General features: G+C 40.4%; 1 protein-coding gene across 2 annotated transcripts in view; it reads right to left on the bottom strand.

Moving 5' to 3' along the window:
- The window catches only part of LOC145350944 (proteasome activator complex subunit 4-like), a 156,884-nt gene extending 137,906 nt beyond the window's left edge, over positions 1 to 18,978 (bottom strand). For both annotated transcript variants that reach the window (XM_080200453.1, XM_080200454.1), the window contains exon 1: positions 18,646 to 18,978. In XM_080200453.1, the coding sequence (XP_080056579.1) occupies positions 18,646 to 18,950 (305 nt within the window). In that variant the 5' untranslated portion in view covers positions 18,951 to 18,978. The remainder of the gene's footprint in view (positions 1 to 18,645) is intronic.
- Positions 18,979 to 19,079: the final 101 nt, after the last annotated feature.

The raw sequence follows: 19,079 nt of genomic DNA, 5'->3' as shown, positions 1-19,079 counted from the left end.
ACAACGTCATGGACTTAACAGCCAGAGAGAATCCACAATCTTTTTCAGAACTGAGACAGCTGAAGGCACAGTGGCTAACGGGGAGGCAATAAAAATCAGGTATAGATGCATGCCAAGGCAGCATGGAGATGATAAGTAGGATGCAGCCAAGATTAGATCTTTGACAACTTAAGGATAACAGTGCAAAAGGAGGAGGAGATTGGCTATGATTGCATAGCTGAGATTGGAATCAGGTAAGATCATCCACACACAGTTTGAAAATGGTAGCAGGGTATCTTCAAAAACTGAAGACAGATCAAGGAGCGATGAACAATGGTCACATAGAATATTAAGCATCTTGATAAGAATATTAAAATGGGTGGCATAGTGGTTAGCACTGCTGCCTCACAATGCCAGGGAGCCAGGTTCAATTCTGGCCTTGAGTGACAGTCTGCGGAGTTTGCACATCCTCCCCATGTCTGCATGGGTTTCCTCCATGTGCTCAGGTTTCTTCCCACAGTCCAAAGATGTGCAGGATAGGTTACCTGGCCATGCTAAATTGCCCTTTAGTGACTCAAGGTGTATAGGTTCGGGGGACTAGCAGGATAAATACATGGAGTTACAGAATAAGCCTGGGTAAGAGTTGATGCAGATTCAATGAGCCAAACAGCCTCCTTCTGTACTTTAGGGAATTCTATGATCAAGACCAGGAGGAGCAGAAATCTGATTAGACGGTTTCAAGCATGGAGTTATGAGAATGAAACCAGAACTGAAAATTGATACCCACTGGGAAAAGTTAAACAGGCTGGGACTCCTCTAGAAAATAAGGGTGACCCAATAAAAATCTTTACAATTATGAGGGGATTCAGTGGGGTATACGTAGAAGATGTGGGCAAGGCTAGAATGATGATCTATCAATGCACGATAGTCACTAACAAAAATCCAGGAAGGAATTTAAGAACAACTTCTTTGCTCAGAGAATGATGAGAATGTAGACTCCACCACAATAGCAGGGGTAAACAGGTTAGGATGTGCACAAATGGGAAACTAAACTCTGAGGGAGAAAAGAATACAAAAATAAGTCAACAGGCAAAAGTTCATGTGAAATTTAAGCACTAACATGGATTTATTGATCCAAATTACCTGTTTCTGTGCTGGAATACTATGTGATGCTATGCATATTAACCAATTAATTATTTCTCCATGCAATTACTAAAAACTATTTTCTTTCATTAGGGATTTGGTCTTGCCAATCACAAAAGTTCATGCTCAGTTTATTGCAAGTTGTCCCTGTACTTTCAATATCCTGATTCACACACACACACACACAAGCGGCACATACAAAAAAAGATCATGGACTGGAAGACTGTCACGGAAAATAAAATGACTGATTATAGCATATGATGTTATTCATATCCACTTCCCATCCCATGACTAGAAAATGCCTGAAATGCTTCCCACTCTCACTTTGCAGGTCACATGCTACTACATTTTCCTGGAACCAAGAGGTCATATTGGTATAAATGAGAAGCAGGCAAGATTATGCCAGATTTCTCCTCAACACTACTGCATAAATTCACTCGTGCTCTTAAAAAAAAGCATGCAACTTCAAGCATTATATTTTATTATTTCATTTGGGTTATTAATAGCCAAATATTATCCTGAACTCCTTCATAAATTATTTGTTTGTAGTAGTTTGTTTCCCCACAGAAAAATGTGATAAAACTTCTCCCTTTATAAATCATGTTTATATAGAATTTACATTGCAGCATTTCCTGAAAAACTTTTCACCATCGCAGTAAAATTACATCACTAAAGATGCTTCTTTGCCTTTTCATTCATGTTGCCACCATAGCCTGAGTAGGGCCATTGGTACTGTCCTTTGGTTTTCTTCAAGCTTCCTTGAGTCCATGTCTCAATGTTATCTACTGGGCGACATGGTAGCACAGTGGTTAGCACTGCTGCTTCACAGTGCCAGGGTCCTGGGTTCAATTCCCAGCTTGGGTCACCGTCTGTGTGGAGTTTGCACATTCTCCTCGTGTCTGTGTGGGTTTCCTCCAGTTTCTTCCCACAGTCCAAAGGTGTGTGTGTTAAGTTGATTGGCCATGCTAAAATTGCCCCTTAGTGACCTGAGATGCATAGGTTAGAGGGATTAGCGGGTAAATATGTAGGGATATGGGGGTAGGGCCTGGCTGGGATTGTGGTCGGTGCAGACTCAATGGGCCAAATGGCCTATTTCTGCACTGTAGGGTTTCTATGATTCTATGGTCCAGTTTTCTTCCTCCTCTTCTGTTTTTACCCTCAATTTCTCTTTCAGTTGTTACCAGAAAAGGCCATCTTCACTTCTAATACCCATAACTGTCTTTCTCTAATTGTACTTAGCAACTATTTTAATTCCTGAACTTTTATGTTGATAACTCACTCATTTTGACTTCTGTTCATTCAGCCGATTCTAAACATCTTTTGTCTCACTTGCATTTCAAAAGCTGTTGTCTGCCTTTCATCCTATTTCTTCAGTTGAACTCTCACATCCATAAAGCGCAAAACTAGTAACGTACTGGACATTTTTTTTCCAGCTTCATGCTTCCAGACACTATTCAAGTCGCCAATCACATCTCTTGCTATAGTTCTATATTTATTTTTGGATGTAACTTTAGTGTCCACTGATTCTATCTAACTGTTTCCAATCTTGATTTTCCACTGCCATTTAGGACCATAACACTGGCCCTTGCTTTCTTTATGTTCAGTCCAAAAGATTCATTATGTTTTTTGACTCAACCTGTCCAAGTGCCTTTCTCTTCCTTTATTCAGGAAGCGTGCCATGTATCTGGATACCTGTGATTCCATATGCTATGGCTTACAATGATGCAGCCATATCTCTGGTAAATATTCTACCCATTCTCATCATCTCTCCCGCATAGTAAAAAGCCTAGGTGACTAAAGACACCCTTGCCTGGCTTCTTTCTCAAACTGGAATTGGTTATAAGCCCATCACCAGCTCTGATGATCCCTGAAACATTTCTGTATAGCTTTTGTATTAGCCACATAAGATGCTTTGGTATAAGTGTCTTCCACATAGCATCATATTGGACAGTGTCGCAAGCTTTACTATAGTTTATGAATAAAAGCTACAACTGACCTTCCTGCTTATTTTCACATTTCTCCATGAGATTTCTCAAGCATACCCCTTTCTAAAGCCATCACTTTTCCACTAAAGAGTTAGGCAGATTGCATTAAATGCCTACATGCGCATGGATATTATATAAATGCATGTATATTAAATATATACACAGAAAATGAAGATAGGTTTGCATTTATAGCACATCTTTCACAATCCCAGGGCTTCCCGAGTACATTAGCTATAAAGTATTAAGTGTAGTTACTGTAATGTAAATATGGCAGCAATTTGTGCACAGCAAGCTCTCACAAACAGCAATATATGAGGGATAAATAGTGACGAGGACACCAGGAATAACTCTTGCAACTCCTCTTCAAAATACTGCCATGTAATCTTTTATACCTTTGAAAGACCAGATGGGGCCTTGATTTAAGGTCTTATCAAAAAGACTGCACCTCCAACACTGTAGCACTCCGCAGTACTGCAATGGAATGTCAATGTAGATTCTGTGCTCACATATCTGGCAAGGGGCTTACAGCCACAAAATTCTGAATTGGGACAAAATGCTATTAACTAAGCCACAATGACACGTCTACCTAGTAAATCACTTCCATAAATCAAAGAACACTATAACAGGGCAGGCCATTTAGCCTTTTGACACCATTCCATCATTCAGTCTACCTTTTGCTAATAATTTAATGAGCATAGTTTTAAAATCAACAACTGATCTAGCATTAACTGGCCTTCATGGAAGTAAATTTCAAATTTACACTACCCTTTTGTGTGTAGAAGCGTTTCCTAATTTCATTCCTTAAAGCTCTGACTCTAATTTTTAGGCAATGCCCCATGTCCTAGACTCCCCAACCAGCAGAAATAGATCTTCTCCACCTACATTATCTGTCCCCTTTAATACCTTGAAAATATCAACCAATCTTAACCTTATAAATACAGGGAATAATACCTTGGCTTCTTTAATTTATCCACATAGCTCCACCATTGAGTCCAGGGATTGTTTTAATACGTTCTCCCTCCAAGGCAAAAAACTTATTCCTAAAGCTTTGTTCTCTTTATCAGTTCACAGTACTCAAGATGTAATCTACCCAAGGGATTGTATAGCTGAAATATAACTTCTACCCCCTTGCATTCTATTGCTTTTGATTTTTGTCAGAAGCATACATCTTGTGTCAGCAAACATTTCCTGTCAACTTCATGCATTACAAATTCCCATACCCGTGGTTAGAGAACTGTGCAGTCCAGAAATAACGAAATCGGTTGCAAACTCCCATCTCTGAAACAATGTCACCAACGTCCAGGCTAAGTCCAGCGCTGCCCATGCCCTGTTCATCTTTTGGCCTCTCTCTCCCTGCCATGTTGTAGGCTCCTGCGCTGAGCTGCTTCACTGAGTCTTCTCCCGCCAGGGAATATGCACAGTTTTGCTAAAATCTCACTGGCCAGTAACTGTTGCATATTATGTTATAGGCCTGCTCAGTAGCATTCCACTTTCCTCAAAGATCGGTCCCAGTCATGAACCTATTGACAATGCCGCCACTGCTGAGCAGCAACCTGTCTGAGCCCACCCTATCACCCTTTCATTGTGGTACAATCCAATTCCAACATGAGCACTGCCAAACCTTCAACCTGCAGCTTTGCTACTTCCTGGCCAAGGTCATTGAGCTGGAGTGGCTCAGATGAAGTAACGGACTATGACTACATAAAATAATAAAACATTTCCCAATTAATTTTAAAATGTGTTTTTTTTTAAAGTATGATATAGTATATGTTGAACTTTATATGCTGAATGTTACTGTGCTGCTTTATTGTTGTCATCTGGAATCACATTAATTTTCAAATGGTAAAATAGGGTCACATTGGAAAATAATTTGCTAAGCGCTGTCAAATATATATATATTACACACACAATAATGGGAAGTTCCGATGAAAATCTACAACACAGGTAATGGGTGCTGCACTGCCCTCACAGAATGGAGAGCATTATTAGGAGCACAATGGCAAAGTGGTGGACACTGCTGCCTACCAACGTAAGGGGTCCGGGTTCGATTCTGGACTTGGATTATCGTCTGTATGGAATTTGCACATTCTCCCAGTGTCGGCATGGATTTCCTTTGGATGCTCTGGTTTCCACCCACAGTCCAAAGATGTGACGGTTAGGTGGACTAGTCAATGCTTGACCTAGATTGTGAGACACATGGGGTAGGATGTCCCACAAGGTAGCAGGATTCAGACAGCAGGATTTGCTTCCTTTTCTTTCCTTCTCTGTTGCCAACCTGCCTCATCATTAAGATATGTGAACTCAAAGCATGATGGCACTTGGATGTGAAAGATGTACTTGATGCGTTTGTGAAAGATTGGCAGCAAGCTCCTCCCAGCCATCAATGTTAACAATACTGAGTTTCAAGGAGAGCTTCAGAGTCTATTTAAAGCTGATTCTTGTTCTCCCCAGGAATGCCGAAAACAAGATAGGTCAGGGAGATGCTTTTCAGCCACCTGGACACAGTACCCAGTCAAATCTGGACACAGTCAATCATAGTTGATTTTGCAGGCTTTTTGCCTGCATGCTTGTGGAGCTAGCTTCAAGAAAGACTCCTCCCACTGAATCCACAGGGTGCAGTGAAGGGTCCTGATGACAACTGGCCTCTTGTCTTATTTTGTTGCCTTTTAGGAACCTTGCAAATGTTTGACACGTGTGTATATATACAATGGAAACGTCCACAAAGCAAAATCATATTGCTGCATTAGGATATCATACAAGTATACCCCCCATCAGGCAGCTAGTAGTAAGTGTTACTAGTTAAGTAGTAAGAGATTGACTTTAACCTGGAATAAAAATAACACCACAACAGGATCCCTCTGGGGCACTTTTCTGAAATTTGATAAACTCTACATGATTTTCTCAATGCTTTAAATGAGGGCCAGGGAAATGATATTTTTCCTCTTTATAATTTATTCCTCTTAAATAATGCCATGATAAACCTTAAACTGTCCTATTGACATCAGTAGCAATAGATACTTCTTTTAAATTGAACTCTTCTTTTAAAGCCACTTGAATAAAGCACCATAGCGATATCTCACCCACAGAACTATATCGCAATAAAGAATCAAAATTGCAGAGATAGTCTATTGATAGAAGAGGAGGCCAGAGTTTTTGAAGTTCTCTGCCCTGAATTATCAATATGCTTAAAACATGTTACATCTTTAACTTTTAGCAGTTCTGATGAAAAACAAGCAACCTGAAATATAAACTGTTTTTTTCTCCCCTAAGGTGCTGTCTAACTTGCTGAATATTTTAAGGATTTTCTGTTTTTAGTTGAGAATTCTACTGCCTGCTACATTTTGCTTATTTTATCAGGCTTTGAAAATTTAAGTAATTTATGATTGAGCCAGAGCGGCATAGTGGTTAGCACTGCTGCTTCACATTCCAGGGACTTGGGTCACTGTCTCAGTGGAGCTTGCACATACTTCCCGCGTATGTGTGGGTTTCCTCCAAGTGCTCCGGCTTCCCCCCTCACTCCAATGATTTGCGGGTTTTGCCCCTTAGTGTCTCGAGATACGTAAATTAGCGGGATTAGCAGGATAAATATGTGGGGTGACGGGGATAGGGCCTGGGTGGGATTATCATTGCTGACCTAATGGCCCAAATGGCCTCCTTTGTTACTGTAGGAATTTTATGAATTTTGTACATAAATTTGCTTTCCATTTCTGTAGGACAACAGCTGCCATCCAATTGTGTAGCAATGGTTTTGATCATATGTTAAAAAGTTACAGCACAGCGTTGATGCACTTCCAGCTATTACTAGATTCCAAGCATCTTGATTTTGTTCATGTCACAGGGTGGGGTGCCATCAAATCAACATCTGATTGGTGCAGGCATTTATATTGCCTGAAACCTAACAACCCGTGGTTTATGATTAAGCTCCTCCTGAAGTCAGTCCTGTCAGTAACCGGAGCTGCTTTAATTACGTCCATGAACCACTGGGGACAGCCCACCTCGTTCTTCTTCAGGACTATCATTTTATAACTGGGAGCTATTATATGAACAAGTTTTCAGGTTCTTATTTCCACTGAGGGGAGATGGTGGTCTAATGGTATTGTCACTGGACTAGTAAACCAGAGTCCCAGGCTAATGCTCTGGGATCAGTGGTTCAAATCCTACCATGGAAGCTGGTGGAATTTTAAAAATTCAATGCTGGCCTTGACAGTGATGCCCACATCCTGTGACTGAATAAAAATGCTGAAGCTACAGAGGTGGCATGATGACACAGTGGTGGTTAGCACTTCTGCCTCACACCAGGCACCCAGGTTTGATTCTGGTCTTTGGTGACTGACTGTGTGAGGTTTGCATGGTCTCCCCATGCCTGCATAGATTTCCTCTGGATGCTCTGTTTCTTCTCACAGTCCAAAGAGGTGCAGGTTAGGTGGTTTGGCCATAAACTGTCCCTTCGTGTCAAAAGATGTGTATGTTAGGTGAATTAGCCATAGTAAATGTGCAAGGTTACGGGGAGAGGGAGGAAGGAAGGGACCTGGGTAGGATGCTCTTTCAGAGAGTCAGTGCAAACTTGATGTGCCAAATTTCCTCCTTCTGCACTGTATGTAGGGATTCTATGGTACCTTGTCACTTTCTCAATAACAACCCAAATTACCATGCATAAAATAATTGAACATAAGAACATAAGAAATAGGAGCAGGAGTAGGCCATCTAGCCCTTCGAGCCTGCCCCACCATTCAATAAGATCACGGCCGATCTGAAGTGGCTCAGTTCCATTTTCCCGCTTTCTCCCCATAACCCTTAATCCCCTTGCCTACCAAAAACCTATCTACCCGCGTCTTAAATATATTTAGCGAGGTAGCCTCCACAACTTCAACGGGCAGAGAATTCCAGAGATTCACTACCCATTGAGTGAAGAAGTTCCTCCTCAACTCTGTTCTAAACTGCTCCCCCCCCCCCCCCAACTTATCATGAGGCTGTGCCCTCTAGTCCTGCTGTCCTTTCTGAGCGGGAAGAACCTCTCCAACTCTACCCTATCCATCCCTTTCATTATCTTATACGTCTCAATGAGATCCCCCCTCATCCTTCTAAACTCTAACGAGTACAAGCCCAGTCTATTCAGCCTCTCTTCATAGCTCAACCCCCTCAACTCCGATATCAGCCTAGTGAACCTCCTCTGCACTCCCTCCAAGGCCAAAATATCCTTGCGCAAGTGCGGCGACCAAAACTGCACACAATACTCCAGCTGCAGCCTCACCAGTGCCCTGTACAGTTGCAGCAAGACCTACCTACTTTTATATTCAATCCCCCTCGCTATGAAGGCCAGCATCCCATTTGCCTTCCTGACCACCTGTAGGCTGGGTTTTTGCGACTCATGCACAAGGACCCCCAGGTCCCTCTGCACCATAGCATGCTGCAGCTTTTCGCCCTGTAAGTAGTAGTCCTTCCTACTATTATTCCTACCAAAGTGGATAACCTCACACTTGCCAACACTGTATTCCATCTGCCAGGTCCTCGCCCACTCGCTCAGCCTATCTAGATCCCTCTGCAGACTTTCCACACCCTCCGCACAATTTGCTGTTCCACTTATCTTTGTGTCATCAGCAAATTTCGACACCTTACATTCAGCTCCCTCCTCCAGATCATCTATATAAATGGTAAATAGCTGAGGCCCCAGCACCGATCCCTGGGGCACTCCACTAGTCACCAACTGCCAATCTGAATAGCACCCATTGACACCCACTCTCTGCCTCCTATTTGACAGCCAATCCCCTATCCACCATGCTGTCACCAGTATGTCAGCAAAAATGGCAATCATTTTGTACAAAGCAGTATTTCATATGCAATACGAAGAACAGTGATCATTTTGCATTATAATCTTACTTTCAATGTTCAATTTAATAAACATAGCACACTAAACATTCCATTACTAAGGCAGCTGAGACTCATTTTGAAGCAAGATACAGACAGAGCAAGTGAGATACTGGCTTTGAAGTCAGTGGTGCATCATAATAATCCTGTGTGCCATTGAAGCAATGGTACAGGCTTTCAGAACATTCAGGCACAATCTGTTCTTTTGGTGGTCAAAGGGGAAAATTATTGGAATGCGCTGACATGACAGTATTGTGTACGTTAGCAATGTATCTATCGCATGTGCATTCAATTCATTATGTCAAAACATCTGAATAAGCAATGTTTCAATCACAATGCTTTTTTTCAAATATCCGCATTTCTTTTGTGTTTTCCATGACCCAAGAACATCTGAAATCACTTTACAGTCAATGAAGGACTTCTAAAGTGTAGTCATTGTTGAAATGTAGAGAAATGCAGCTTTGTACACAGCATGCTCCCAAAATCAGCACTGTGCTATTCAGATAATCTGCTTTAAGTGATGTTAATTAAGGGATACATATTTGCCAGGATAACAGGAATAAGCCTCCTGCTCTTCTTCAGAATACTGCTGCAAGATCTTTAACATCCGCCTCGGAGACCAGTTTCTGGTCTCATCTGAAAGACGCCACATCCAAAAGTGCAGTGCCACCTCAGTAGTGCATTAGAGTATGGGTCTAAATTGTTGTGCTCAACTTGTTGAAGTAGAATTTGAATCCAGCGCCAGATGCCACTCACGAGCCATAATTGGCACGACCCCTGTTAGAGGATGCACGGATATGAAAAATTTTCACAACATAGTGACATTTCACCATTCTGCAATTTGTAACAAAAATCTAATGTTTTTGTTATCTTCATTTTAGTGATGAGTCCTCTAAGTGTGTAAAGCACTTGAGGTTTTAGCCATTTTATTCTTGCTAAATCTGATATATAATGCTCTTGTTTAGATATCCTGTCAAGTTCAGATGGTGAAAGTCAGATGCTGACATTCGTTACAAGCAAAACTAGTAGGTGCCAATGATTTGAGTGTTTGTTAATTCTTTAAAAATGTAATTATTAGATACTTGAATATAGAGTACTCGTATGAATTCCCACATTGAACATACCTAACCCCTGCACCCAATTTACCTTTTGTTTTATTAAGCCAAATTTAAAAAGGAATACATGATGAAAAGTGAAAAAGTAGTTCAAATAGAGTCAATGATATTTCCTTAGTGGTGGTACCCAGAATTTTGCTTTGACAATGATGAATTTACAATTGTGATTAATATACTTACGAATGATTGCACAATAAAATAGTATCTGTGTTGCTACATATACGGAATTAAGATGTTGAACACTGCCGTGCTTCTCTGCGATGTGAGAGCCATTATGAATCTAGCACAATTTAAATACAAAAATAATAGGAGCATAATTGCAAATATAAAGGAAAAACAAAGTATTATCCAACAGCATAGTGTCAAAGCATGATTTGAAATAATCTGAAAAGCAAAAATTTGGACTTATTTTTCTTGATATTGTAGGGGGAGGGGGAGCTATAAACATTCCTGAACACTGAAAAGTGAATTATGTATTCCTCCAAAAAGATGTTTGTCTCTTAAGAGATAGAAGTTATAATCCAAGGACAAATATAGTTCCAAAATAATTATACCGTCTGTCATGAGAATAAATTAATTATGTAGCCTATGAATAATTTGAGGAATTGAAGGGATTTAGAAGGAGAAGTTGTGGCCTTTCCCAGTCTACTGAATGGAAAACTTTCATGGGGAAATAAACTCCAAGTCAGCAATTCCCAAACTGTGACCCCAAGTCAAGAAACAGAAACAATGAATAGGATCACAAGTAATAAAAATCATGATTATTTCATATAGTAAGCTCAAGCCAACATACATACATAAATACACACAAGCCTCATTGATCTTATTTGTGTGACAGCTGCTACTGAAATGACACATCCATGTCTGGGAAATTGCAGTTTTTTTCTAGTTACATCTGCAGTCAAATACATACATGATAATCGACCATCACAGCCACCTGGATGCATATTTGCCTCTCCCCCATGTCATCCATATGTTTCAATGACCATTTAAATGCCCTTAATGTTGACGAGTCCACTACTGTGGCAGGCAGAACATTCCACACCCTTACTCTCCGAGTAAAGAACCTACCTCTGACATCTGTCCTATATCTATCGTCTCTCAATTTAAAACTAGGTCCCCTCGTGCTAGCCATCTCCATCCAAGGAAAAACGGCTCTCACTGTCCACCCTATCTAATCCTCTGGTCATCTTATATGCCTCTATTAAGTCACCCATTAACCTTCTTCTCTCTAACGAAAAGAGTCTCAAGTCCCTCAGCCTTTCCTCATAAGACCTTCCACCATACCAGGCAACATCCTGGTAAATCTCCTCGGCACCCTTTCCAATGCTTCCACATCCTCCTTACAATGCAATAACTAGAACTGTACGCAATACTCTAACTAAAGCTGCACCAGAGTTTTGTACAGCTGCAACATGACGTCATGGTTCCAAAACTCAATCCCTCTACCAATAAAAGCTAAGACACCGTACGCCTTAAAAAAAAACAACAAAAATCCTATCAACCTGGGTGCCAACTTTCCGGGATCTATGCACATGGATACCGAGATCTCTCTGCTCATCTACACCACCAAGTATCTTATCACTAGTCCAGTACTTTATATTCCTGTTACTCCTTCCAAAATGAATCACTTCACACTTCTCCACATTAAACTCCATTTGCCACCTCTCAGCCCAACTCTGCGCTTATCTGTGTCCCTCTGTAACCAGCAACATCCTTTCGCACTTTCCATCACTGAAGTACACCTATCATTTTCCATCGCTAAAGTTCAATTGCAGCCTGACGACATGGATTTGCCTGCAGCTGAAACTGAACAGCTTATTTGAAATTTTGTGTGATTTCTGCACAAAGAAAATCACGCTTCAGAGTTTCTCTGCCAGAATTTTGGTACACTGAAGACATTGCAAACCACATACAAAGTGACGGTTCCTTTTTCCAATGAATATTTGCCTGAAGTTATATTTAATTTATTTAATCTTCTTGAAATCTCAATATCAATCAACTACATTGCTAGATTTTGAGAAACTGTGCATGGCCTGATGAGCGAGTACATAAAATAATTACATTTTTATAAGTACTTTATAAGTACTTTAAAAAGTTTTTCATATTTAGGTTATGTATATGTTCATCTATAATACTCAATCTTTAATGACTATTCACTGAATGTTACAGTGCTGCATTATTGTTTTGTTTTTGCTTGCAATCAGGGAGTCACATTAATTTTTAAGTGTTAAAACAGGGACGTAGTAGAAAGTAGCTTGGGAAACACTGCTCTAGATATTGGTTAAACTTAAGATTTGTCAAATTTATTAAAATTATGAATTATGATGCTGACTCATCTGTAATATTGCACCACATGGATAGAATACCTGATTGTAACTTTGTAGAGCTGACGAAGGAAAGGGAATCTAGAAACAACCTGACCAGGAAGAAACATCGAATTGGGCACTTATGTTTCTTTGGCACAATGACTACATACTGGATGTCACACAGCAAAGGTGTAAAGTAAATTCTAAGCAAATAAGTGATAAGGCAATTAAACTATGCTGGCCAATCTGCAGTGATATTAGTCGCAGATTTATATGGATTGGATTCCAATCTGACCTTAACGCTGCTGGTCACTAATGCTTCTCTGGAAGCAGAAAGTACAATGGTTTCTGATTCTGCAATTTTACTGGTCAAATTTCCTCAACAGCACTACAATCACAATGCAAAAAAAAACCACACACAAAATTGACAGAAGGAAAAATAAAGTCAACAAAAAGGGATCTAACTGCACCCCAGTGTCGCATACGCTGGCTGTCAAAGCAGGAGACCAACAGAAGAGAGTACTGTTTGAAAGCAATTCAGCCATTTGTAATCAGATGAGATTTGGCGCAAAAATACAACTCACATCTGTACGTCAGCTCACTCTTCAACAAATGCAAACAGAATGTTTAATTGCAGCGGAGTAATATGTGATAAACAGAAATGGCCACCAAAACACTGATACATTTGATTTAAGCTTATCCCATTATGTTTAATCCCCAGACCACTGATGCACATCTACGGCATTTTCAGGACTACAGGAAAACATAAAATATGTAGGACTAATTGGACAGCTCTTTTAAAGAGTTGGCACGTGCATGTTAGGGAAAATAGTTTCCTCCTCTGCTTTATGAATATAAAGGAGGGACAATATATTCTTAGAATACATAAAAATATCCATATAGGTTGGTTGGTAAATGGAATATACACCACTCACATTAACATACAACTCAAAAATAAAGGCACTCATGAATTACTAACTTCATAGTCATTTGATAGAACACGTCATACAGCACTTCATCATCAAGGATGAGACTATATGTTACTCTATTATTAGTACAGAAGTCTCAGGATTAATATTTAGCATGAATTTTTCACATTCATGTAATTGTCAAGGGGTCAAAAGTGAGTTGATCAATCTTTGAGGTCACCTCAGATGTACTGAATACTTTACACGGTTCAACTTGCTAGATCAACTGTAATTTAAAACAACCTCAACAAAGAACCACCATTAGATAACAATTTGCCAAACTTTGGATATCCCAAAAAACTTTTCATCCATTGAATTGTTTGCTGGAAGTACAGTGACGGAATACACTTAGAAGGGTTGGTGGGGGGTGGGTGGAATCTCAGCCTTAAGACAATTCTCGTGGACCATAAGTTTTAAAAAAATCAATTACCCCTTCCTCTAACCACTTATTTGTTCAATTTGGCCCCTTTTCAATTCCTTCTTTTTGCATCCCCACCGTCTCTTATACTTGCTCTCATCGACATTTCTAGAATCAATTTACTTCCGATTCTTGCTTCATTCTCAAATATCACCACCACTGGAAAACACCCAATATATTTAATGTCCAACACCATTTTGCTATGTAAACTAAAAATACCTACTATTCTTCATATGTATTAGCGGATCTCCTGTAAAGAACTGAAATTAAACATTATTGTATTGTAAAGGAGTGTTGAAATATGGTGCTGAAATGTAGAAGACTGGTGCAATTCTCCAAAACTTTCAAAAGAGGTTACTTGATCCTCTGCCCAGATACAGCAAACTAACGTTTTGCTTATTAAATGTTCAACAAATTGAGATAGCAAATTATTAGGAAGACAATGGTGTATTGGTAATGTCACTGGACTAATAATCCAGAGGCCCAGCCCAAGATGATATTCTAGGGACACCAATCCAAATCGCATTTCAGTAACTGATGGAATTTTAAATGCCAAATTAATAAATCTGGAATTGAAAGTTAATTTTAATAATGGTTCATGAATCTATCATTGATTGTCAGAAAAACCTCATTCATTAGTGTCCTTCATGTAAGGAAATCTGCTGCTCTTGCCTGGCCTGGTCTACAAGTAACTCTAGACCCACAGCAATAGAGTTGACTCTTATTTGCTTTTGAAATGGCCTAGCAAGTCATTCAGTTTTATCAAACAGATAAAAGAAGGACTGTAGCAGTTCAAGATGGCAATTCCCAATTATTTGCTTGTCAGTGACATTCATGAAGGAATTTTAAAAAGCTCCATTATTTTGGGATTTCACCACAAAATAAAAGCAGAGGCTGCCCTCTGAAGTACAAATTGAAGTGTTGGTGCTCCTGTATTGAGCTTTACCTAAAAAGGTTTGAAAATGTCTCCTCCAATTTGTTTCCAAATCATTTTGAAAAGCAAAATCATATCAGAGGAACACAACACAGGTTTTTAAAAAAAATGAAAACTCCCCTTTCTCATTTGGAGCAGCTATTTATGATCTCTCAGTATAAATAAAACGTGGGCACTATCATGTCCTTTGTCTGCTTCGCACTCTTGGCAATTGTGCCTTAAACATCCGTTTTGTCTTTCCTTGTAACATCTCTGAAGCAAAAAACCATTTATATAGATGATCTGGAGGAGGGAACCGAGTGTATGGTGTCGAAATTTGCTGATGACACCAAGATTGGTGGAACGGCAAATTGTGCGGAGGGTGTGGAGAGTCTACAGAAGGATCTAGATAGGCTGGGCAAATGGGACAGGAAATGGCAAATAGAATTTAATGTTGGCAAGTGCGAGGTGGTCCACTTTGGTAGGAATAATGGTAGGAAGGATTATTACTTACGTGGCAAAAAACTGCAGCAGGCGACGGTGCAGAGGGATCTCGGGGTCCTTGTGCATGAGTTGCAAAAACCCAGCTTGCAGATGCAGCAGGTGGTCAGGAAGGCGAATGGGATGCTGGCCTTCATAGCGAGGGGGATTGAATATAAAAGTAGGGAGGTCTTGCTGCAGCTGTATAGGGCATTGGTGATGAGGCCGCAGCTGGAGTTTTGGCGCAGTTTTGGTCGCCGCACTTACGCAAGGATATTTTGACCTTGGAGGGAGTGCAGAGGAGGTTTACTAAGCAGATACCGGAGTTGAGGGGGTTGAGCTATGAGGACAGGCTGAATAAACTAGGCTTGTACTCGTTAGAGTTTAGAAGAATGAGGGGAGATCACATTGAGACGTATAAGATGATGAATGGGATGGATAGGATAGAGGTGGAGAGACTCTTCCCGCTCAGAAAGGACAGTAGGACTAGGGGGCACAGCCTCAAGATAAAGGGGGGGCGGTTTAGAACGGAGTTGAGGAGGAATTTCTTCACTCAAAGGGTGGTGAATCTCTGGAATTCTCTGCCCGTTGAAGTGGTGGAGGCTACCTCGCTAAATATTTTTAAGAAGCGGGTTGATGGGTTTTTGATAAGAGAGGGGATTAAGGGTTATGGGAGAGGGCGGGAATGTGGAACTGAGCCACGACAGATCAGCCATGATCTTATTGAATGGCGGGGCAGGCTCGAAGGGCTAGATGGCCTACTCCTGCTCCTATTTCTTATGTTCTTAAATTAGTTTTTAATGGTACAACAACCTGCCAACACACTTCACAAAGATGCAACCAAAAAAAAAATGGGGGTAGGAGGGCGCAGTTGAGACAAGATGATGCTGGGACAGATGGCTAAACTCTTGGTTAAAGAGATAGTTTTTAAGAAGGATCTTGAAGGAGAAGTGGGAGCTGAAGAGGTCAAATGATTTAGTGAGCAAAGTTCAGAATAAGGAACCTTGGTGGCTGAAGTCATGGGCAAGGGGACAGGAGGATGTACAAGTGGTTGATGTCAGTGGTAGAAGGTTCATAAAGTGGGAATTGTAGGGATGGAGAAGATTACAAATATAGTAAAGGCCAGTAAATAATGGGATCGCCATGACAATTAGAATTTCTAGTCTGAGGCACTGGAAAATCAAGAGTTAATAATAGGTACCGAGGACAAGCCTCAAATGATAAGTGAACAGGTGCAAGATTAGTAACACCAGAAAAAGTTAAATTCCACTGTTGTTTCAAAATAACAAGAAAAAACTCAAATGCAGTTATTGCCCGAGTAAACAATTTTTTTTGTGCTGAAAAATATTACAATCTAATTCATTCTGAAAGTTTCTCCACAATATGTGCAGTAAAACCTGTGACACCTTTAGAAATTGCAGGTCTCAATAGAAAAATGTAGTGAAAGACAAGAAGAAATAAATGTCATTTCCACTGGCATGATATCATAATGGTGGCGACATCACAATGCACCAACTGACTTTTACAACAATCACCTGAACTAATGTTTTCAATTGAAAAACAATTTTTATATAATTTGAAATAACTGCTCAAAAAAATCTGTCAGCCTCACCAATTGAGATGCTTAACCTATATTTATCCACATTGAGGCATAAAGCATTCCCAAATATTCAACAAATAACTGACAATGCTACGAGAAATCCAGTAAATTTTACAAAAAATATTTTTCCACTAGTAAGCTATAAAGAGCAATTTATTGTCCAAAAAAAAAGCAGCATGTCAAGAATTTCAAATGAACACTCAAAGCATAAGTGGTCTTTACAACTCCTGGAAACAATCCATAAGTCAGCAGCTTATTCCTTGCATCAAAACACCACAGAGATGGTTTAATTTAAAATCTTTTGCAATTAAATCCCATTTTTAAGTTAATTGAAATTTGGAAGGGAAAGGAAACAATTTAAAACATGTATTTATATAATGTCTTATCACTTGCGGGCACTGTTATTCAGGCGAACACAAACATTAACACACAGCCAAGTCCCCAGCAACAACCTGATTGAGGGGATGGCAGGAAAACTTTGTTCTTCAAATTGTGTCACAGAATTTTTAAATGAGGTAAACAAGCAGACCTTGTGTACTCCTAAAAAAACCTATCAGAACATTTTGAACAAACGCACGCTGCGTCATATCTTATTTCAATGTTATTCAAAACAACATTTTGCTGGCATGGCATCAAATAATATTGCAACATGTAAAGCGTGCTGTAACAAAGTATTGCTAAATTTTGGTTTCACATGAAATCATAGTAGAAATTAAAAATGAGAATGTACAATAAGATCTTTTAACAAAATTGTGCTATCCAATGTTCAGAAATTCTTTTTACAAACATTCCCCTGAATATTTGCAGAGGAAATAAAACAAGTAAAATTATCACATTTGGTAAAAGACTTCAACACTCTTTAGATCATCATCTTCCACATATATATCCAACAGAAACTGATATTAACCTACTAAGATGCCATTTCCCAGCCAAATGTTCAAAAAAAAAATCAATTCTCAAGCTACTACCATGCAACTTAAAGTTGGTGATCAACAGGGGCACAAAATCCACTGTAAAATCAAAAATATATTGTGATCTAATAGGCTCATAGAGTGAATATTTCTTAAGTGCTTTTTATTAAAAGACAAGAAAATCATAAACATGTTCAAAAGTATAGTAACTTGTTGGTATTGAAACTATAACACACCAATAGATTCCTGATTAACTGATTTATAAGGAAAGAAACTGTTTAAGTAGGAAGGTATTGCTACTTTTTTTTTCAAAACATTTTCAATCACATATCCTATACACTTCAAAGAGTTATTTCAAATGCAGGTATTTAGTTATGGCTTTACGCTTGAACTTAAACATCCAGGGTAGGATCTGCCAGTTACTTAAGAAACAATCTGCCCATAAAAACTATTTAAGAAACGAATTGCCCACAAAAACTATCAGCATGGAGACAAGAGTGGGGAAAGAACTCAGCTATTAATGTAATATGAGCCAAACTGACACTGAATTTTAACCCAAATAGCGGTTTATATATCAGCACTTCCTTATCGACACAGATCAAACTTTGTCAACAGGGAAAAGTGTCGTGTCATAGTCAGCTGCACCTCAGACACAGAGCAACACAACATTTCATCTAGTGAAAGGTCAGGCAAAAGCAGCTTTCCCAAATCCATTATTTCCATCCTTCCTCCACCTTCAGTTAAGATTGGTGAGGTGGTAACAAAGAGCTACCGTTGGTTCCAGAGGGATTTACTTCTATTTTTAACCGGCCTTTTATTTTAATCACTTGCAGGTTTAGGGCCGGGGGAAGGTGGCCGAGGCTCGGCCGGGAGGGGATTAGCTGTGGCGGGGAGGGAAGGGAGGGGATGTGGAGCCGGGTGCTGATCCGGGGGAAAGTTAAACACAAACTCTCACTCACGTCGACAGTTTTCTGGTCCAGAATAAAACTCCAGGCCACAGCTCCCGGAGCTGCACGGCCCGGCCCAGGTTCTCCTTGATCTGGCCCAGGATGAAGTTGGACTCCTGGTCCAGGCGCTCCGAGTACGGCAGCAGCTGGTTGTACAGGATCTCCTTCTGCGGGCTGAAGCCCAGCGCCTCCTCCCGCCGCCGTCGCCGCCGCGTCCACTCGCTGTCCTCCTCCGCGCTCATGTCCAACTCGCGGCCCGGGCCCGGCTCACCGGCCGGCCCCGTCACGCCGCCTTCCCGCTGCCGGTCCCGATCCATCTGAGAGAGAGGCCGAGGGCGGCGGATGTGAGAGCGCGGAGCGGCCCATCACCCACTGACACACTTCCGCTGGCTCAGCCAATCAACCGCCCCCTCCGGGGGGGGGACGAGGGGGAGAGGAGGGGGGAC

The sequence above is a fragment of the Carcharhinus amblyrhynchos genome, chromosome 12 (assembly GCF_965287045.1).
Source record: "Carcharhinus amblyrhynchos chromosome 12, sCarAmb.v2.hapA, whole genome shotgun sequence".
In the NCBI taxonomy this organism is placed as follows: domain Eukaryota; kingdom Metazoa; phylum Chordata; class Chondrichthyes; order Carcharhiniformes; family Carcharhinidae; genus Carcharhinus; species Carcharhinus amblyrhynchos.
This window is presented reverse-complemented; position numbering and strand designations above follow the sequence as displayed.